We start from the raw sequence: 23388 nt of genomic DNA, 5'->3' as shown, positions 1-23388 counted from the left end.
AGTGACTCACTTCCCAAGCTCTCTCATCCATAACAGACTGCATACTTGCCCCTCTTTCCAAAACTCTTGCATTCACCTCCCTAACAACCCCATCCATAAACAAATTAAACAACCATGGAGACATCACACACCCCTGCCGCAAACCAACATTCACTGAGAACCAATCACTTTCCTCTCTCCCTACACATACACATGCCTTACATCCTCGATAAAAACTTTTCACTGCTTCTAACAACTTGCCTCCCACACCATATATTCTTAATACCTTCCAAAGAGCATCTCTATCAACTCTGTCATATGCCTTCTCCAGATCCATAAATGCTACATACAAATCTATTTGCTTTTCTAAATATTTCTCACATACATTCTTCAAAGCAAACACCTGATCCACACATCCTCTACCACTTCTGAAACCATACTGCTCTTCCCCAATCTAATGCTTTGTACATGCCTTCACCCTCTCAATCAATACCCTCCCATATAATTTCCCAGGAATACTGAACAAACTTATACCTCTGTAATTTGAGCGATCACTATTATCTCCTCTGTCTTTGTACAATGGCACTATGCAAGCATTCCGCCAATCCAAATTTTTATCGAGGATGTAAGGCATGTGTACGTGTAGGAAGAGAGGAAAGTGATTGGTTCTCAGTGAATGTAGGTTTGCGGCAGGGGTGCGTGATGTCTCCATGGTTGTTTAATTTGTTTATGGATGGGGTTGTTAGGGAGGTGAATGTAAGGGTTTTGGAAAGAGGGGCAAGTATGCAGTCTGTTGTGGATGAGAGAGCTTAGGAAGTGAGTCAGTTGTTGTTTGCTGATGATACAGCGCTGGTGGCTGATTCATGTGAAAAACTGCAGAAGCTGGTGACTGAGTTTGGAAAAGTGTGTGAAAGAAGAAAGCTGAGAGTAAATGTGAATAAGAACAAGGTTATTAGGTACAATAGGGTTGAGGGTCAAGTCAATTGGGAGGTAAGTTTGAATGGAGAAAAACTGGAGGAAGTAAAGTGCTTTAGATATCTGGGAGTGGATTTGGCAGCGGATGGAACCATGGAAGCGGAAGTGAATCATAGGGTGGGGGAGGGGGCGAAAATTCTGGGAGCCTTGAAGAATGTGTGGAAGTCGAGAACATTATCTCGGAAAGCAAAAATGGCTATGTTTGAAGGAATAGTGGTTCCAACAATGTTGTATGGTTGCAAGGCATGGGCTATGGATAGAGTTGTGCACAGGAGGGTGGATGTGCTAGAAATGAGATGTTTGAGGATAATATGTGGTGTGAGGTGGTTTGATCGAGTGAGTAATAGTAGGGTAAGAGAGATGTGTGGTAATAAAAAGTGTGTGGTTGAGAGAGCAGAAGAGGGTGTTTTGAAATGGTTTGGTCACATGGAGAGAATGAGTGAGGAAAGATTGTCCAAGAGGATATATGTATCAGAGGTGGAGGGAACGAGGAGAAGTGGGAGACCAAATTGGAGTTGGAAAGATGGAGTGAAAAAGATTTTGAGTGATCGGGGCCTGAACATGCAGGAGGGTGAAAGGCGTGCAAGGAAGAGTGAATTGGAACGATGTCGTATACCGAGGTCGACGTGCTGTCACTGGATTGAACCAGGGCATGTGAAGTGTCTGGGGTAAACCATGGAAAGTTCTGTGGGGCCCGGATGTGGAAAGGGAGCTGTGGTTTCGGTGCATTATTACGTGACAGCTAGAGACTGAGTGTGAACGAATGGGGCCTTTGTTGTCTTTTCCTAGCGCTACCTCGCACACATGAGGGGGAGGGTGTTGTTATTCCACGTGTGGCAGGGTGGCGATGAGAACGAATAAAGGCAGGCAGTATGAATTATGTACATGGGTATATATGTATATGTCTGTGTGTGTATATATATGTATACATTGAGATGTATAGGTATGTATATGAATATGTGCTGTGTGTGGACGTGTATGTATATACATGTGTATGTGGGTGGGTTGGGCCTTTCTTTCATCTGTTTCCTTGCGCTACCTCGCTAACGCGGGAGACAGTGACAAAGCAAAATAATAATAATAATAATAATAATAGCTCTTGCAGTATCTTAGGAGTACCATTCAGGCTTCTTAGTTTTGTTTGTCATGCATGGGAATGAATGTTACTTGATGGTGCATAAACTGGCCCATAATTCCTCTGGGCATGAACCAACAAGGGTGATACTCTTTAATACATCATGCAACCCATTAAAATCTGCACTTTTAAAGTTTCAGGCATTAATACTGGTTTTAGGGGAGTTTGTTTTGATATTTACTTTGAACTTTACCAAATGATCACAAGTGCTTACATGTTCCCCTGGAAGGTATTTGTTACTAAGAACTACGGGGATGCAAGAATTAATCAAGTATATTAGTTTCCCTCATTGGCTCAGTGATGGTTTTGTAGAGAAAAGTGTCTTCGACGAAGATGATAAGTTTAACAGATTCATATTCTACATGGGAGACAGTGTGCCAGTTGATTTCTGGAATATTAAAATCCCCAAGAACAGAAAGAGAGACCGGTAGACAGACTTATAAACACAATATAATCAAACCTAAGAAAGTGAGTCACAGGGTGGGGGAGGGGGCAAAAGTTCTGGGAGCGTTGAAGAATGTGTGGAAGGTGAGAACATTATCTCGGAAAGCAAAAATGGGTATGTTTGAAGGAACAGTGGTTCCAACAATGTTATGTGGTTGTGAGGCATGGGTGATAGATAGGATTGTGTGGAGGAGGGTGGATGTAATGGAAATGAGATGTTTGAGGACAATATGTGGTGTGGTTTGATTAAGTAATGAAAGGGTAAGAGAGATGTGTGGTAATAAAAAGAGTGTAGTTGAGAGAGCAGAAAAGGGGTGTATTTAAATGGTTTGGTTACATGGAGAGTATGAGTGAGGAAGGATTGACAAAATGGATATGTGTCAGAGGTGGAGGGAACAAGAAGTGGGAGACCCAATTGGAGGTGGAGGGATGGAGTGAAAAAGATTTTGAGTGATCGGGGCCTGAACATACAGGAGGGTGAAAGGCGTGCTGTCAATGAATTGAACCAGGGCATGTGAAGCATCTGGGGTAAACCATGGAAAGTTTTGTCGGGCCTGGATTTGTAAAGGGAGCTGTGGTTTTGGTGCATTACACATGACAGCTAGAGTCTGAGTGTGGACGAATGTGGCCTTTGTTGTCCTTTCCTAGTGCTACCTCATGTGCAAGTGGGGGGAGGGGGGGGTGTCATTTCGTGTGTGGCAGGGTGGCGGCAGGAATGGATGAAGGCAGCATGTATGAATATTTGCATGTGTATATATGTGTATGTATCTGTGTATGTTTTTGTATGTATGCATTGAAATGTGCGTGTGTGGGTGTTTATGTATATGCATGCGTATGTGGGTGGGTTGGGCCATTCTTTTGTCTGTTTCCTTGCACTACCTTGCTAATGCAGCGACAAAGTATAACAATGAAAAAAAGAAATTATGTGATACAAGAGTTTGTGCTTGATTTAATGTTTATGAGAAGAAAAAAATCATTATTCAATGACAATTTTCAAAACATATAAATGTAAATTATAAAAATAGGACAATAATGACTTGTCAGTATGCTTCATTGAGTATTTAAGGGTATAATTAGTCTTTTTAAGCAACTTGGGGTAGCAGGAGGGAGTTATGTGTGAATTCTAGGAGTGAACAGCCATTTACCAGTTCAATACTTGTCCATGTACCATTGTATGTGATTACCTCTTGCAGTCTGTCTGGAAGAGAAGCTACAGTGTTACACAGAATCTGTTGCAAGTTAGTGCAAAAAAATTTCCCATTTTTTTCTTTTTTGAGTAGTTGTGAAGTTCAGCTTTCTTCTGTATTCCAGAATGTAACAGTGGTTCTCCATGCATTCTGAATGGGGTTGAGGTCCAACCCCTTACTAGGCCTCACCAGAAGCTGTATGTTGGACTGTCTGTCAAACCGTAATATGACAACTCTGGCCATGTGTATTAGGGAATTATCCTTAATGGTAGAGTAAAACATACCTTGGAAATAAATCATTGTCTTAAGTAATCGTGCTTTTATAAATTAATTTTACTCTAAATGTGTAATATTTAATGGAATGATGTTTGTCACAATCAGGAATTTATAGAAATAACAATGCTTTTTTGTCTTTTTTCCTGGTGCTATCTCATTGAAGCAGGGGATTGCAATGCTGTTAATTGTGGGATGGGGTAGAGACAGAAATGGATGAAGGCAAGCAAGTATGAACATGTATATGTGTATATATTCATATGTCTGTGTATGTATATGTTGATATGTAAATGTATATATATGTCTGTGTATGGGCACTTATGTATAGACATGTATATATGAGTGGATGGGCCATTCTTTGTCTGTGTATGGGCACTATCTTGCTGACATGGGAAACTGGTCAAATATAATAGTAAATAAAAACAATTTAGAAGAGGGTGTTTTGAAATGGTTTGGGCACATGGAGAGAATGAGTAAGGAAAGATTGACCAAGAGGATATATGTGTCGGAGGTGGAGGGAACAAGGAGAAGTGGGAGACCAAATTGGAGGTGGAAAGATGGAGTGAAAAAGATTTTGAGTGATCGGGGCCTGAACATGCAGGAGGGTGAAAGGCGGGCAAGGAATAGAGTGAATTGGATTGATGTGGTATACCGGGGTCGACGTGCTGTCAATGGATTGAACCAGGGCATGTGAAGCGCCTGGGGTAAACCATGGAAAGTTCTGTGGGACCTGGATGTGGAAAGGGAGCTGTGGTTTTGGGCATTATTGCATGACAGCTAGAGACTGAGTGTGAACGAATGGGGCCTTTATTGTCTTTTCCTACCGCTACCTCGCACACGTGAGGGGGGAGGGGGATGTTATTCCATGTGTGGCGAGGTGGCGATGGGAATGAATAAAGGCAGTGTGAAATGTGTGCATGTGTATATATGTATGTGTCTGTGTGTGTATATATATGTGTACATTGAGATGTATAGGTATGTATATTTGCGTGTGTGGACGTGTATGTATATACATGTGTATGGGAGTGGGTTGGGCCATTTCTTTTGTCTGTTTCCTTGCGCTACCTCGCAAATGCGGGAGACAGCGACAAAGCAAAAAAAAAAAAACAATAACAATGCACTTTATATCTTTACACTGGACACTACAAATTATGCAGAAGAGTAAAACATCATTCATACCTGCATGAATATTATATGCTCAAGACATGGGAGAGCATAGACACACAGAAGGGACCATCACTTTTAAATTCTGATATTTTTTGTGTTGCATCTCCTTTCAATGTCTCCCAGTTCATCTATGCCAAAGATGTAGCCATCCCCACATACTGCATGTGATATGCCTTTTTTTTTTTTTCATCTCAAAAATTTTTCTTGGGAATATCTGGTGTTGCTAGGCTGCAACAGTGGAGAGGAACATGGCTGGTGGGTGCAAATGTCTTCTCAACTGAGAAGATTACCATGCTCCAAAAATCAAGGTCTTCAATAATGGTGGGCAAATTGGAATATGGCATTATAATGGAGGTTGCTTTACCCTCTCCTCAATAGCTGTTGTCTTGTGATGTATCTCTGCTTTGTAATGCTACCACCTGACAGTTCCCAGAGAAATGTCTGATGTGGCTGTTCTCTGATAGTGACTGCTTTTGTTTGCAGAGTTCATGTCATCTCATCTAAGCGTCTTTCTCGTATTTGTCTAAGAAGAGTGTTTTTGGATGAGTGCATGTCTGATGGGATAGTATTTAAACTATTAACCCCTGTAGATGGATAATTGTGAGAACAAGTTGTCTCCTCTAGCCAGATTTTTACACAATGAGTTTCACCTGCAGGAGTGGTCTTTCTCATTTTGCTACATTTATGTTGATCCAGATTATTTTCACTTTCCTCCCATCATCTACACCAACATTACACCAGATTTTGAAATTCCTATCTCTGTTGCTATGGCTCTAATCATATGGCCAGACTCTCTCAAGGAATCAGTTCTGCCCTGTATTGCCAATTATTGTTGCTGATGATCAATCTGCAGAAGTGTGGTGTGAGTAAGGTAATGAGGCAGGTTTGTGCTAGCAATTCCGACATCCAACTTGGTTTCAAACAGCCTTTCTGTCTCCCTTCCCACTTCCTCTTACTTCAGAGGTATTCTTTTAATGAAATATTTTGCCATTGCAGAAACTCCAACACTTGTATTATTTCTATTGAGGATTATTCCTTTGCATTTTAGGATGGATTGAAACATTACTAAGAAACCACTCTAACAATCAGCTCCCTAGTTACACAAGTAGTGCAATGTTGCCAAATGATCCAAGTGAAGCATAATATGGGATATCAACACACCTGGAACTATCTGCACATGGACTAGTTGAGTCATGGTTTGCTTTTTTTCTATTCAGTCTTTAAGTAATCAACAAATCAGTTACAGTATAGCTTGGCTCTTTGGAAGTGTGATGGTTTATTAATTGGGTAGCAAGTCTACCTCTAAGTGATTGGGCATCCAGCATTCTGCCAAACTGCACAACAGGGGTTTGGGACCCCATTTTTGCAGTATTCATTCCCACAAAAGGTGCATACTTATCTGCACCTGAGCCACCCCACAGAAAAAGAATGGAACTGATTGTGACTGATAGAAGGTTCGCTGAAAATTGAGTTTATAATTATGAATATTTATTCCATAAATGCAATTATATGTTGTCCATAAACAATATCCCAAGCACTTCCTGATAAGCAGGAAGATAACCTTAATGAGTACATGAAATCTATCAGAGCTACCATAAGCTTAACTAAATGACAATCATCTGATACTGCTGTATAAAGTTTATAAAAAATATAATTACAAAACACTGTAAAGTTTACTATTATAATCTGATGAAGTCTCAATGATTATGAGGAAACTACAAATCATGTGCACAGAATTTGATGAATCACAGCCTACGGCATTCATATAAACTGAGATCATATTAGACAGCTGAAAATCAGTTTCTTATTCTTAAAAACATACTTCATCCAGCAACATGTCTACAAGTGTTAGATCACAAGCACCTTTGCAAGCATCAAGTTCCATAGACAATGTCTAAGCTGCTTAAGTGGGACAAGTTTGGATAATTTTGTGATTAAGCAAAATTTCTTCAACTGTTGGGAATTCAGCCTATTTCACAGCTAGATAACATTTATATTACATTAATCCAATGCTTGCAAACTTGGTATAAATGTTGTCTCATCTAAAGACCCAGACTGATGTAATAAAGCACACTGTGTAACGGCCATGAGAGCTTAACTCTCCAGTGCTTCTAAATTCATGGATGTAAAATCAGTTACATTATGCACCTATTCTCTCAGCCACAGCTCAGAACACTACATATCTAATTCAATTCTGAAATGCCATAAAAAATAAATGTGCATGGCACTGGCTTCAACTCTCAATGCTTGTTCGCATGGCTTTATTCCCCAGCAACAATGAATGCCACCAGTGCCTTGAAAACGTATGGGGTAAACCATGTAAAAGTCTGTGGGGCCTGGATGTGGATAGGGAGCTGAGGTTTCAGTGCATTACACATGACAGCTAGAGACTGAGTGTGAACAAATGTGGACTTTTCTGTCTGTTTCCCTGGTGCTACCTCACTGAAGCAGGGGGTAGCGAGGCTGATTCCTGTTGGGCGAGGTAGTGCCGGGAATGGATGAAGGCAAGCAATTATGAATATGTACATGCATGTTTATATACGTACATGTCTCTATATATGTTGATATGTGTATGTGCGTGCATGGGTGTTTATGTATATATTCGTGTATATGAGTGGATGGGCCATTCTTCATCTGTTTCCTGGCGCTACTTCTGGTGCGGGAAGTGGCTATCAAGTGTAATAATAATAAAACATATCCATAAACAAATAAAACAGCCATGGAAACATCACGCACCCCTACCGCAAACCGACATTCACTGAAAACCAATCACTTTCCTCTCTTCCTACTTGTAAACATGCCATACATCCTTGATAAGAACTTTTCACTGCTTCTAGCAACTTACCTCCTACACCATATACTCTTAATACCTTCCACAAAGCATCTTTATCAACTCTATCATATGCCATCTCCAGATCCATAAATGCTACACACAAATCCATTTGTTTTTCTAAGTATTTTTCACATACATTCTTCAAAGCAAACACCTGATCCACACATCCTCTACCACTTCTGAAACCACACTACTCTTCCCCAGTCTGGTGCTCTGTACATGCCTCTACCCTCTCAATCAATACCCTCCCATATAATTTCCCAGGAATACTCAACAAACTTATACCTCTGTAATTTGAACATTCACCTTTATCCCCTTTGCCTTTGTACAATGACACTATGCATGCATTCTGCCAATCCTCAGGCACTACACCATGAACCATACATACAGGGAATATCCTTACCAACCAGTCAACAACATAGTAACCCCCTTTTTTGATAAATTCCACTGCAATATCATCCAAACCCACCAGCTTTCATCTTACACAAAGCTTTCACTACCTCTTCTCTGTTTACCAAACCATTCTCCCTGACCCTCTCACTTCGCACACCACCTCGAATAAAACACCCTATATCTGCCACTCTATCATCAAACACATTCAACAAACCTTCAAAATACTCACTCCATCTTCTCACATCACCACTACTTGTTATTTCCTCCCCATTAACCTCTTCACTGATGTTCCCAATTGTTCTCTTGTCTTATGCACTTTATTTACCTACTTCCAAAACATCTTTTTAGTCTCCCTAAAATTTAACGATGCTCTCTCTCCCCAACTCTCATTTGCCCTCTTTTTCACCTATTGCACTTTCTCTTGACCTCCTGCCTCTTTCTTTTATACACCTCCCAGTCATTTGCACAGCTTCCCTGCAAAAATCATCCAAATGCCTTTCTTTTCTTTCACTAACAATCTTACTTCTTCATCCCACCACTCTACCCTTTCCAATCTGCCCACCTCCCACCTTTCTCATGCCACAAGAATCTTTTGCACAAGCCATCACTGCTTCCCTAAATACATCCCATTCCTCCTCCACTCCCCTTACATCATTTGTTCTCACCTTTTTCCATTCTGCACTCAATCTCTCCTGGTACCTCCTCACACAATCTCTTGACCATTTCCATTTATAACAGTGAACACCCCATGTACACCAATTATACCCTCAACTGCCACATTACTCACCTTTGAATTTAAATCACCCATCACTATAACTCAGTCTCATGCATCAAAGCTGCGAACACACTCACTCAGCTGCTCCCAAAACACTTGCCTCTCATGATCTTTCTTCTCATGACCAGGAAACACGAAGTATGGCCTACCATTCATATACAAATATATGTACATAAATGCCTACATATGCAAATATACATACATACACAGACATTACATAAATACACATGCACATATTCATACTTGCTTGCCTTTATCCATTCCTGTTGCTACGCCTCCCCCAAGGAAAACATCATCCCTATCCCCTGCTTCAGCAAGGCAGTGCCAAGAATACAAACAAAAAAGGCCCCATTCATTCACACTCAGTCTCTAGCTGTCATGTGTAATGCATCAAAACCACAGTTCCCTATCCACATTCAGGCCCCACAGACCTTTCCATGGTTCACCCTAGACACTTCACATGCCTTGGTTCAGTCCACTGACAGCATGTCCAATTCACTGTGACTATTCCTTGAACACCTTTCATTCTCCTGTATGTTCAGGCCCCGATTGCTCAAAATCTTTTTCACTCCATCCTTCCACCTCCAATTTGGTCTCCCACTTCTTGCTCCCTCCACCTCTGGCACATATATCCTCTTTGTCCATCTTTCTTCACTCCTTCTCCCCATATGTCCAAATCATTTCAACACTCTTCTGCTCTCTCAACCACAATCTTTTCATTTCCACACATCTTTCTTACTCTTTCATTACTTACTCGATCAAACCATTTCACACCACATATTGTCCTCCTCCATACAACCCTATTTATAGCCCATGCCTTGCGACCATATAACATTGTTGGAACTACTATTCCCTCAAACAAAGACATTTTTGCTCTCTTAGATAATGTTTTTGCCTTCCACACATTCTTCATCACTCCCAGAACCTTTGCCCCCTCCCCCACCAAGTGACACTTCTGCTTCAATGGTTCCATCCACTGCTAAGTCCACTGCCAGATATATTTATTTATTATTATACTTGATCACTGTTTTCTGCATCAGTGAGGTAGTGCCAGGAAACATACGAAGAAAGACTTGTCCACTCATATATGCACACACACACACACATATATATATATATATATATATATATATATATATATATATATATATATATCCCTGGGGATAGGGGTGAAAGAATACTTCCCACGTATTCCTCGCGTGTCGTAGAAAGCGACTAGAGGGGACGGGAGCGGGGGGCCGGAAATCCTCCCCTCCTTGTATTAACTTTCTAAAATGGGAAACAGAAGAAGGAGTCACGCGAGGAGTGATCATCCTCCTCGAAGGCTCAGAGTGGGGTGCCTAAATGTGTGTGGATGTAACCAAGATGTGAAAAAAGGAGAGATAGGTAGTATGTTTGAGGAAAGGAACCTGGATGTTTTGGCTCTGAGTGAAACGAAGCTCAAGGGTAAAGGGGAAGAGTGGTTTGGAAATGTCTGGGGAGTGAAGTCAGGGGTTAGTGAGAGGACAAGAGCAAGGGAAGGAGTAGCAATACTCCTGAAACAGGAGTTGTGGGAGTATGTGATAGAATGTAAGAAAGTAAATTCTCGATTAATATGGGTAAAATTGAAAGTTGATGGAGAGAGGTGGGTGATTATTGGTGCATATGCACCTGGGCATGAGAAGAAAGATCATGAGAGGCAAGTGTTTTGGGAGCAGCTAAATGAGTGTGTTAGCGGTTTTGATGCACGAGACCGGGTTATAGTGATGGGTGATTTGAATGCAAAGGTGAGTAATGTGGCAGTTGAGGGAATAATTGGTATTCATGGGGTGTTCAGTGTTGTAAATGGAAATGGTGAAGAGCTTGTAGATTTATGTGCTGAAAAAGGACTGATGATTGGGAATACCTGGTTTAAAAAGCGAGATATACATAAGTATACTTATGTAAGTAGGAGAGATGGCCAGAGAGCGTTATTGGATTACGTGTTAATTGACAGGCGTGCGAAAGAGAGACTTTTGGATGTTAATGTGCTGAGAGGTGCAACTGGAGGGATGTCTGATCATTATCTTGTGGAGGCTAAGGTGAAGATTAGTATGGGTTTTCAGAAAAGAGGAGTGAATGTTGGGGTGAAGAAGGTGGTGAGAGTAAGTGAGCTTGGGAAGGAGACCTGTGTGGGGAAGTACCAGGAGAGACTGTGTACAGAATGGAAAAAGGTGAGAACAATGGAAGTAAGGGGAGTCGGGGAGGAATGGGATGTATTTAGGGAATCAGTGATGGATTGCGCAAAAGATGCTTGTGGCATGAGATGAGTGGGAGGTGGGCTGTTTAGAAAGGGTAGTGAGTGGTGGGATGAAGAAGTAAGAGTATTAGTGAAAGAGAAGAGAGAGGCATTTGGACGATTTTTGCAGGGAAAAAATGCAATTGAGTGGGAGAAGTATAAAAGAAAGAGACAGGAGGTCAAGAGAAAGGTGCAAGAGGTGAAAAAAAGGGCAAATGAGAGTTGGGGTGAGAGACTATCAGTAAATTTTAGGGAGAATAAAAAGATGTTCTGGAAGGAGGTAAATAGGGTGCGTAAGACAAGGGAGCAAATGGGAACTTCAGTGAAGGGCGTAAATGGGGAGGTGATAACAAGTAGCGGTGATGTGAGAAGGAGATGGAATGAGTATTTTGAAGGTTTGTTGAATGTGTCTGATGACAGAGTGGCAGATATAGGGTGTTTTGGTCGAGGTGGTGTGCAAAGTGAGAGGGTTAGGGAAAATGATTTGGTAAACAGAGAAGAGGTAGTAAAAGCTTTGCGGAAGATGAAAGCCGGCAAGGCAGCAGGTTTGGATGGTATTGCAGTGGAATTTATTAAGAAAGGGGGTGACTGTATTGTTGACTGGTTGGTAAGGTTATTTAATGTATGTATGACTCATGGTGAGGTGCCTGAGGATTGGCGGAATGCGTGCATAGTGCCATTGTACAAAGGCAAAGGGGATAAGAGTGAGTGCTCAAATTACAGAGGTATAAGTTTGTTGAGTATTCCTGGTAAATTATATGGGAAGGTATTGATTGAGAGGGTGAAGGCATGTACAGAGCATCAGATTGGGGAAGAGCAGTGCGGTTTCAGAAGTGGTAGAGGATGTGTGGATCAGGTGTTTGCTTTGAAGAATGTATGTGAGAAATACTTAGAAAAGCAAATGGATTTGTATGTAGCATTTATGGATCTGGAGAAGGCATATGATAGAGTTGATAGAGATGCTCTGTGGAAGGTATTAAGAATATATGGTGTGGGAGGCAAGTTGTTAGAAGCAGTGAAAAGTTTTTATCGAGGATGTAAGGCATGTGTACGTGTAGGAAGAGAGGAAAGTGATTGGTTCTCAGTGAATGTAGGTTTGCGGCAGGGGTGTGTGATGTCTCCATGGTTGTTTAATTTGTTTATGGATGGGGTTGTAAAGGAGGTAAATGCAAGAGTCCTGGAAAGAGGGGCAAGTATGAAGTCTGTTGGGGATGAGAGAGCTTGGGAAGTGAGTCAATTGTTGTTCGCTGATGATACAGCGCTGGTGGCTGATTCATGTGAGAAACTGCAGAAGCTGGTGACTGAGTTTGGTAAAGTGTGTGGAAGAAGAAAGTTGAGAGTAAATGTGAATAAGAGCAAGGTTATTAGGTACAGTAGGGGTGAGGGTCAAGTCAATTGGGAGGTGAGTTTGAATGGAGAAAAACTGGAGGAAGTGAAGTGTTTTAGATATCTGGGAGTGGATCTGTCAGCGGATGGAACCATGGAAGCGGAAGTGGATCATAGGGTGGGGGAGGGGGCGAAAATTTTGGGAGCCTTGAAAAATGTGTGGAAGTCGAGAACATTATCTCGGAAAGCAAAAATGGGTATGTTTGAGGGAATAGTGGTTCCAACAATGCTGTATGGTTGCGAGGCGTGGGCTATGGATAGAGATGTGCGCAGGAGGATGGATGTGCTGGAAATGAGATGTTTGAGGACAATGTGTGGTGTGAGGTGGTTTGATTGAGTAAGTAACGTAAGGGTAAGAGAGATGTGTGGAAATAAAAAGAGCGTGGTTGAGAGAGCAGAAGAGGGTGTTTTGAAATGGTTTGGGGAGACAGCGACAAAGTATAAAAAAAAAAAAAAAAAAATATATATATATATATATATATATATATATATATATATATATATATACATACATATATATATATATATATATATATATATATTTTTTTTTTTTTTTTTTTTTTTTTTCATACTATCCGCCATTTCCCGCGACAGCGAGGTAGCGTTAAGAACAGAGGACTGGGCCTTTGAGGAAATATCCTCACCTGGCCCTCTTCTCTGTTCCTTCTTTTGGAAAATTAAAAAAAAAGAGAAAAAAAAAACGAGAGGGGAGGATTTCCAGCCCCCCGCTCCCTTCCCTTTTAGTCGCCTTCTACGACACGCAGGGAATACGTGGGAAGTATTCTTTCTCCCCTATCCCCAGGGATAAATATATATATATTTATTTATTTATTATACTTTGTCGCTGTCTCCCGCGTTTGCGAGGTAGCGCAAGGAAACAGACGAAAGAAATGGCCCAACCCCCCCCCCCCATACACATGTATATACATACGTCCACACACGCAAACTCAGTCACCGCTTGCAGTTTCTCACAATGAATCAGCCACCAGCGCTGTATCATCAGTCGAACAACAATGAATGTCACTTCCAAGCTATCTCATCAACCAACAGACTTCATACGTGCGCCTCTTTCCAAAACTTTGCATTACCTCCCTAACAACCCATCATAACAAATTAACAACCATGGAGACATCACACACCCCTGCCGCAAACTATTCAATGAGAACCAATACTTTCCTCTCTTCTTCACGTACACATGCCTTACATTCCTCGATAAAAAACTTGTCACTGCTTCTAACAACTTTCTCCCAACCATATATTCTTAATACCTTCCACAGATCTCTATCAACTCTATCATATGCCTTCTCAGATCATAAATGCTACATACAAATCCATTTTTGCTTTTCTAAGTATTTCTCACATACATCTTCAAAGCAAACACCTGATCCACACATCCTGGCCACTTCTGAAACCACACTGCTCTTCCAATCTGATGCTCTGTCATGCTTCACCTTCAATCAATACCCACCAATAATTTACAGGAATTTTACTCAAACTTATACCTCTGTTATATATATATATATAATATTATATATATAGATATATATATATATATATATATATATTTTTTTTGCTTTGTCGCTGTCTCCCGCGTTTGCGAGGTAGCGCAAGGAAACAGACGAAAGAAATGGCCCAACCCCCCCCCCCATACACATGTATATACATACGTCCACACACGCAAATATACATACCTACACAACTTTCCATGGTTTACCCCAGACGCTTCACATGCCTTGCATTCAATCCACTGACAGCACGTCAACCCCGGTATACCACATCGCTCCAATTCACTCTATTCCTTGCCCTCCTTTCACCCTCCTGCATGTTCAGGCCCCGATCACACAAAATCTTTTTCACTCCATCTTTCCACCTCCAATTTGGTCTCCCTCTTCTCCTCGTTCCCTCCACCTCCGACACATATATTCTCTTGGTCAATCTTTCCTCACTCATTCTCTCCATGTGCCCAACCATTTCAAAACACCCTCTTCTGCTCTCTCAACCACGCTCTTTTTATTTCCACACATCTCTCTTACCCTTATGTTACTTACTCGATCAAACCACCTCACACCACACATTGTCCTCAAACATCTCATTTCCAGCACATCCATCCTCCTGCGCAAAAACTCTATCCATACCCCACACCTCGCAACCATACAACATTGTTGGAACCACTATTCCTTCAAACATACCCATTTTTGCTTTTCGAGATAATGTTCTCGACTTCCACACATTCTTCAAGGCTCCCAGAATTTTCGCCCCCTCCCCCACCCTATGATCCACTTCCGCTTCCATGGTTCCATCCGCTGCCAGATCCACTCCCAGATATCTAGAACACTTCACTTCCTCCAGTTTTTCTCCATTCAAACTCACCTCCCAATTGACTTGACCCTCAACCCTACTGTACCTAATAACCTTGCTCTTATTCACATTTACTCTTAACTTTCTTCTTCCACACACTTTTCCAAACTCAGTCACCAGCTTCTGCAGTTTCTCACATGAATCAGCCACCAGCGCTGTATCATCAGCGAACAACAACTGACTCACTTCCCAAGCTCTCTCATCCCCAACAGACTTCATACTTGCCCCTCTTTCCAAAACTCTTGCATTTACCTCCCTAACAACCCCATCCATAAACAAATTAAACAACCATGGAGACATCACACACCCCTGCCGCAAACCTACATTCAATGAGAACCAATCACTTTCCTCTCTTCCTACACGTACACATGCCTTACATCCTCGATAAAAACTTTTCACTGCTTCTAACAACTTTCCTCCCACACCATATATTCTTAATACCTTCCACAAAGCATCTCTATCAACTCTATCATATGCCTTCTCCAGATCCATAAATGCTACATACAAATCCATTTGCTTTTCTAAGTATTTCTCACATACATTCTTCAAAGCAAACACCTGATCCACACATCCTCTACCACTTCTGAAACCACACTGCTCTTCCCCAATCTGATGCTCTGTACATGCCTTCACCCTCTCAATCAATACCCTCCCATATAATTTACCAGGAATACTCAAACTTATACCTCTGTAATATATATATATTTTTTTTTTTTTTTTTTTTTTTTTTTATACTTTGTCGCTGTCTCCCGCGTTTGCGAGGTAGCGCAAGGAAACAGACGAAAGAAATGGCCCAACCCCCCCCCCCCCATACACATGTACATACACACGTCCACACACGCAAATATTCATACCTACACAGCTTTCCATGGTTCACCCCAGACGCTTCACATGCCCTGATCCAATCCACTGACAGCACGTCAACCCCTGTATACCACATCGCTCCAATTCACTCTACTCCTTGCCCTCCTTTCACCCTCCTGCATGTTCAGGCCCCGATCACACAAAACCCTCCCCACTCCATCTTTCCACCTCCAATCTGGTCCCCCTCTTCTCCTCGCTCCCCCCACCTCCGACACATACATCCTCTTGGTCAATCTCTCCTCACTCATTCTCTCCATGTGCCCAAACCACCTCAAAACACCCTCCTCTGCCCTCCCAACCACGCTCTTTTTACTTCCACACACCTCTCTTACCCCCACGCTACTCACTCGATCAAACCACCTCACACCACACATTGTCCTCAAACATCTCATTTCCAGCACATCCATCCTCCTGCGCACAACTCTATCCATAGCCCACGCCTCGCAACCATACAACATTGTTGGAACCACTATTCCTTCAAACATACCCATTTTTGCTTTCCGAGATAATGTTCTCGACTTCCACACATTCTTCAAGGCCCCCAGGATTTTCGCCCCCTCCCCCACCCTATGATCCACTTCCGCTTCCATGGTTCCATCCGCTGCCAGATCCACTCCCAGATATCTAGAACACTTCACTTCCTCCAGTTTTTCTCCATTCAAACTCACCTCCCAATTGACTTGACCCTCAACCCTACTGTACCTAATAACCTTGCTCTTATTCACATTTACTCTTAACTTTCTTCTTCCACACACTTTTCCAAACTCAGTCACCAGCTTCTGCAGTTTCTCACATGAATCAGCCACCAGCGCTGTATCATCAGCGAACAACAACTGACTCACTTCCCAAGCTCTCTCATCCCCAACAGACTTCATACTTGCCCCTCTTTCCAAAACTCTTGCATTTACCTCCCTAACAACCCCATCCATAAACAAATTAAACAACCATGGAGACATCACACACCCCTGCCGCAAACCTACATTCAATGAGAACCAATCACTTTCCTCTCTTCCTACACGTACACATGCCTTACATCCTCGATAAAAACTTTTCACTGCTTCTAACAACTTTCCTCCCACACCATATATTCTTAATACCTTCCACAGAGCATCTCTATCAACTCTATCATATGCCTTCTCCAGATCCATAAATGCTACATACAAATCCATTTGCTTTTCTAAGTATTTCTCACATACATTCTTCAAAGCAAACACCTGATCCACACATCCTCTACCACTTCTGAAACCACACTGCTCTTCCCCAATCTGATGCTCTGTACATGCCTTCACCCTCTCAATCAATACCCTCCCATATAATTTACCAGGAATACTCAAACTTATACCTCTGTAATATATATATATATATATATATATATATATATATATATATATATATATATATATATATATTTTTTGCTTTGTCGCTGTCTCCCGCGTTTGCGAGGTAGCGCAAGGAAACAGACGAAAGAAATGGCCCAACCCACCCCCATACACATGTATATACATACGTCCACACACGCAAATATACATACCTACACAACTTTCCATGGTTTACCCCAGACGCTTCACATGCCTTGATTCAATCCACTGACAGCACGTCAACCCCGGTATACCACATCGCTCCAATTCACTCTATTCCTTGCCCTCCTTTCACCCTCCTGCATGTTCAGGCCCCGATCACACAAAATCTTTTTCACTCCATCTTTCCACCTCCAATTTGGTCTCCCTCTTCTCCTCGTTCCCTCCACCTCCGACACATATATTCTCTTGGTCAATCTTTCCTCACTCATTCTCTCCATGTGCCCGAACCATTTCAAAACACCCTCTTCTGCTCTCTCAACCACGCTCTTTTTATTTCCACACATCTCTCTTACCCTTATGTTACTTACTCGATCAAACCACCTCACACCACACATTGTCCTCAAACATCTCATTTCCAGCACATCCATCCTCCTGCGCACAACTCTATCCATAGCCCACACCTCGCAACCATACAACATTGTTGGAACCACTATTCCTTCAAACATACCCATTTTTGCTTTTCGAGATAATGTTCTCGACTTCCACACATTCTTCAAGGCTCCCAGAATTTTCGCCCCCTCCCCCACCCTATGATCCACTTCCGCTTCCATGGTTCCATCCGCTGCCAGATCCACTCCCAGATATCTAAAACACTTCACTTCCTCCAGTTTTTCTCCATTCAAACTCACCTCCCAATTGACTTGACCCTCAACCCTACTGTACCTAATAACCTTGCTCTTATTCACATTTACTCTTAACTTTCTTCTTTCACACACTTTACCAAACTCAGTCACCAGCTTCTGCAGTTTCTCACATGAATCAGCCACCAGCGCTGTATCATCAGCGAACAACAACTGACTCACTTCCCAAGCTCTCTCATCCCCAACAGACTTCATACTTGCCCCTCTTTCCAAAACTCTTGCATTAACCTCCCTAACAACCCCATCCATAAACAAATTAAACAACCATGGAGACATCACACACCCCTGCCGCAAACCTACATTCACTGAGAACCAATCACTTTCCTCTCTTCCTACATGTACACATGCCTTACATCCTCGATAAAAACTTTTCACTGCTTCTAACAACTTGCCTCCCACACCATATATTCTTAATACCTTCCACAGAGCATCTCTATCAACTCTATCATATGCCTTCTCCAGATCCATAAATGCTACATACAAATCCATTTGCTTTTCTAAGTATTTCTCACATACATTCTTCAAAGCAAACACCTGATCCACACATCCTCTACCACTTCTGAAAGCACACTGCTCTTCCCCAATCTGATGCTCTGTACATGCCTTCACCCTCTCAATCAATATCCTCCTATATAATTTACCAGGAATACTCAACAAACTTATACCTCTGTAATTTGAGCACTCACTCTTATCCCCTTTGCCTTTGTACAATGGCACTATGCACGCATTCCGCCAATCCTCAGGCACCTCACCATGAGTCATACATACATTAAATAACCTTACCAACCAGTCAACAATACAGTCACCCCCTTTTTTAATAAATTCCACTGCAATACCATCCAAACTTGCTGCCTTGCCGGCTTTCATCTTCCGCAAAGCTTTCACTACCTCTTCTCTGTTTACCAAATCATTTTCCCTAACCCTCTCACTTTGCACACCACCTCGACCAAAACACCCTATATCTGCCACTCTATCATCAAACACATTCAACAAACCTTCAAAATACTCACTCCATCTCCTTCTCACATCACCACTACTTGTTATCACCTCCCCATTTGCGCCCTTCACTGAAGTTCCCATTTGCTCCCTTGTCTTACGCACTTTATTTACCTCCTTCCAGAACAATATATATATATATATATATATATATATATATATATATATATATATATCTATATTTTTTTTTATTATACTTTGTCGCTGTCTCCCGCGTTTGCGAGGTAGCGCAAGGAAACAGACGAAAGAAATGGCCCAACCCCCCCCATACACATGTATATACATACGTCCACACACGCAAATATACATACCTACACAGCTTTCCATGGTTTACCCCAGACGCTTCACATGCCTTGATTCAATCCACTGACAGCACGTCAACCCCGGTATACCACATCGCTCCAATTCACTCTATTCCTTGCACGCCTTTCACCCTCCTGCATGTTCAGGCCCCGATCTCTCAAAATCTTTTTCACTCCATCTTTCCACCTCCCGTTTGGTCTCCCACTTCTCTTCATTCCCTCCACCTCTGACACATATATCCTCTTGGTCAATCTTTCCTCACTCATTCTCTCCATGTGACCAAACCATTTCAAAACACCCTCTTCTGCTCTCTCAACCACACTCTTTTTATTTCCACGCATCTCTCTTACCCTTTCATTACTTACTTGATCAAACCACCTCACACAGACATATACATATATACACATGTACATATTCATTCTTGCTTGCCTTCATCTATTCCCGGTGTCACCCTGCCCCACAGGAAACAGCATCGCCACCCACTGTGTCAGTGAGGTAGCGCCAAGGAAACGGACAAAAAAGGCCACATTCGTTCACACTCAATCTCTAGCTGTCATGTGTAATGCACCAAAACCACAGTTCCCTATCCCTATCCAGGCCCCATAGACCTTTCTATAGTTTACCCCAGATGTTTCACATACCCTGGTTCAGTAGAGTGCAACACATTATATATTTTTAGAAAAAAATTCAGGTCCTTAAGTACTCTAATTTAACAAATACCAAGCTATATGAGACACAAAGTGTCACCTTTAAAGTTTAGATGCTGCAGTTTCATCTAATATCCAAATCAGTTCTCCTACTGGTTTCACCATCCCAGAGGGCAATGCTTCTCCATCTCCAAGTACACGCTGAAGAAGAATATAACATTCATTAAGTATGTCTACAAGGGTAGGTACTTTTACAAGAGATTCTATAATCATAACAATTACCTACATGTACATACCATAACTGAAATTTCTCCCAAACATTTAATTTACAGAGACTGGAACTACAGTGAACAATCAAATAATACAAGCAATAAGTAAAACATATCCTTAACATTCATAGGCTGCATCAACCATTCTATAATCTTGTTGTCCCCATAAAGTTAAACTTCTCAGTACCTGTGCTTTATCCTCTCTGTTTTTCCTTCTTATCAGTGTACATAAAACATCAACTATTGTGTTGCAGGTCTTCAGTGTACCTCTTGTTTTCCCTTCTTAATCAGTGTATGTAAAACATCAGCTACTTTGTTGCAGGTCTTCAGTGTACAGTCACAGGCAAAACAGTCTGTTCTACTGCCTGTTTGATTGATACTGGGCAATGGACACTTGATATACTAAATGCAAACTTGAAACTTAAAGCACTTGGTATGTCTGAGAATACCTTCTTCACAAATGGTGGTAAATGTCTAAACCATGTTCCATCTTCTGAGAAATGCACTAAGTCACAGCTTGAAACATCCTAACATTAAAGTGTTTAAATTTTCAACACTGTGAAGCCAAATGCCAATTTACACCACAAGGCTTCACCAAGGCAAACAAAATTCAGGTACATCAGAAATGTGTCAATGGATTCTGACCTCTCCCATTACTACAGATGACAAAGGGGAACATATTTACGCTGATAACTGAACAGGATGCCTCCCATTTCTCTAAGAACACACTAGGCACCAATAAAGTAACCCATTTGCACCATACTTACCATTTTTTTGAGAACATTTAAACAATGCAACTTCTTTAAACATTGTGTCTCTCCCACTGCAAGTGTACATCCCTTAAAAATTTATGATCTCGGTTATTAAAGAATGAGGTTCTTTGCCGTTTCTTGAATAAATTAAGGCTGAAACCCATTTTCATATTGACAATAAATGATGAGTGGCTACACATTTTAATCAGCCATACTGCAATGCCCTTACTTTCTGACAAATCTCTGCCACTTGGTTAATATTAATAACTAACAATCAAGTCACACAGAACTTAAGCTATCAATAATTCAATCCTTTAAAATGCCTAGAAACTTCCAAATTATTCCTATCTTAGTTCAACAATTCTCTCCATTTTTCTAAATGTTAGATGATTCAAGTTCTGCATACAGGAGTGTCCTCACAGAATGACTTGGAACAGTCTTGGCAATAAGTCATTCTAGTAGAATGCATTGTATGAGTGATGGAGACCATGTTAAAAGGGAGGTTACATTCCAGATCAAAAGTTTCCCCAATCTAATTCTTGTATATGGAGTATACTCATGATGGCTTACCATCATCATGCAACACTCTATCATGATGTAAATTAGAACATGATTCTACAACAGCTGCCATTTTACTGGTAAATTGGATGATCTTTAATGATCCTTACAGAGCATGCAGGTGATAGGAACTAAGGTAAGTGGTGGAATGAACAGACTGTTATGCCTTCCAAAGTAAGTATATCCATTTCACTATGTGATGATTATGACAGCATGAGTATTTGGTCATTATAATGCCTATTTTCATGTTTTCAAGTTAGATAGATTTCACTTATATGGCACATTAAGAATTTGAAAACTTGGTGCTCCTTATAAAGCAATTGTGAATAAGCTGGAATAAGATGAGAATCTAGTATTATTTTGCTTTCATATAATTAAAAAAGCATCTTTATAAAAAACCTCATAATTAATACTTCAATATTCACTGAAAAGAATATTTATTTATATATTATACAGGGGTTGATGTGCTGTCAGTGGATTGAATCAGGGCATGTGAAGCGTCTGGGGTAAACCATGGAAAGCTGTGTAGGTATGTATATTTGCGTGTGTGGACGTATGTATATATATGTGTATGGGGGTGGGTTGGGCCATTTCTTTCGTCTGTTTCCTTGCGCTCCCTCGCAAACGCGGGAGACAGCGACAAAGCAAAAAAAAAAAAAAAAAAAAAAAAAAATTATACTTTGTCATCTTTTTTTTTTTTTTCCCAAAAGAAGGAACAGAGAAGGGGGCCAGGTGAGGATATTCCCTCAAAAGCCCAGTCCTCTGTTCTTAACGCTACCTCGCTAACGCGGGAAATGGCGAATAGTTTGAAAGAAAGATTATACTTTGTCGCTGTCTCCCACGTTAGTGAGGTAGCGCAAGGAAACAGACGAAAGAATGGCCCAACCCACTCATATACACATGTATACACATACACGCCCATATACATACCTATACATTTCAACATACATACATATACATACACAGACATATACATATATACACATGTACATATTCATACTTGCTGCCCTCATCCATTCCTGTCGCAACCCCGCCACACATGAAATGGCACACATACACACACCCACGTGCATGCAAGGTAGCGCTAGGAAAGGACAACAGAGGCCACATTCGTTCACATGCAGTCCCTAGCTGTTATGTGTAATGCACCGAAACCACAGCTCCCTTTCCACCCCAGACGCTTCACATGCCCTGGTTCAATCTATTGACAGCACGTTGACCCCAGTATACCACATTGTTCCAATTCACTCTATTCCTTGCACACCTTTCACCCTCCTGCATGTTCAGGCCCCAACCACTCACAATCTTTTTCACTCCATCCTTCCACCTCCAATTTGGTCTTCCACTTCTTGTTCGCTCCACCTCTGACACATATATCCTCTTTGTCAATCCTTCCCCACTCATTCTCTCCATGTGATCAAACAATTTCAGTACACCCTCTTCTGCTCTCTCAACCACACTCTTTTATTACCACAATTCTTTCTTAACCTTTCATTACTTACTCGATCAAACCACCTCACACCATGTATTGTCCTCAAACATCTCATTACCAACACATCCACCCTCCTCCACATAACCCTATCTATAGCCCATGCCTTGCAACCATATAACATTGT

General features: G+C 41.4%; 3 protein-coding genes across 9 annotated transcripts in view; 2 read left to right on the top strand and 1 right to left on the bottom strand.

Moving 5' to 3' along the window:
- Positions 1-23388, top strand: part of dnc (phosphodiesterase dunce) — a 1419595-nt gene that overhangs the window by 954493 nt on the left and 441714 nt on the right. The window lies entirely within an intron of this gene.
- LOC139749054 (DNA-directed primase/polymerase protein-like) overlaps positions 1-23388 on the top strand; it is a 104378-nt gene that overhangs the window by 27398 nt on the left and 53592 nt on the right. Inside the window, exon 2 of one of the 3 annotated variants that reach the window (XR_011712879.1) lies at positions 3845-5259. The exons of the other annotated variants lie outside the window; for them this stretch is intronic. The gene's annotated coding sequence lies outside the window, so the exon portion shown is untranslated. Of the gene's footprint in view, positions 1-3844; positions 5260-23388 lie in introns of those variants that run through there. 3 annotated transcript variants of the gene reach the window in all.
- The window catches only part of Pgls (6-phosphogluconolactonase), a 77510-nt gene continuing 72427 nt past the window's right edge, over positions 18306-23388 (bottom strand). The window contains exon 5 of the mRNA XM_071662508.1: positions 18306-20394. Coding sequence (XP_071518609.1) covers positions 20296-20394 — 99 coding nt within the window. The 3' untranslated portion in view covers positions 18306-20295. The remainder of the gene's footprint in view (positions 20395-23388) is intronic.

Source organism: Panulirus ornatus, chromosome 6 (assembly GCF_036320965.1).
Source record: "Panulirus ornatus isolate Po-2019 chromosome 6, ASM3632096v1, whole genome shotgun sequence".
NCBI lineage: Eukaryota > Metazoa > Arthropoda > Malacostraca > Decapoda > Palinuridae > Panulirus > Panulirus ornatus.
Note: the sequence above shows the minus strand (reverse complement) of the source record. Positions and strands in the feature narration are given on the sequence as shown.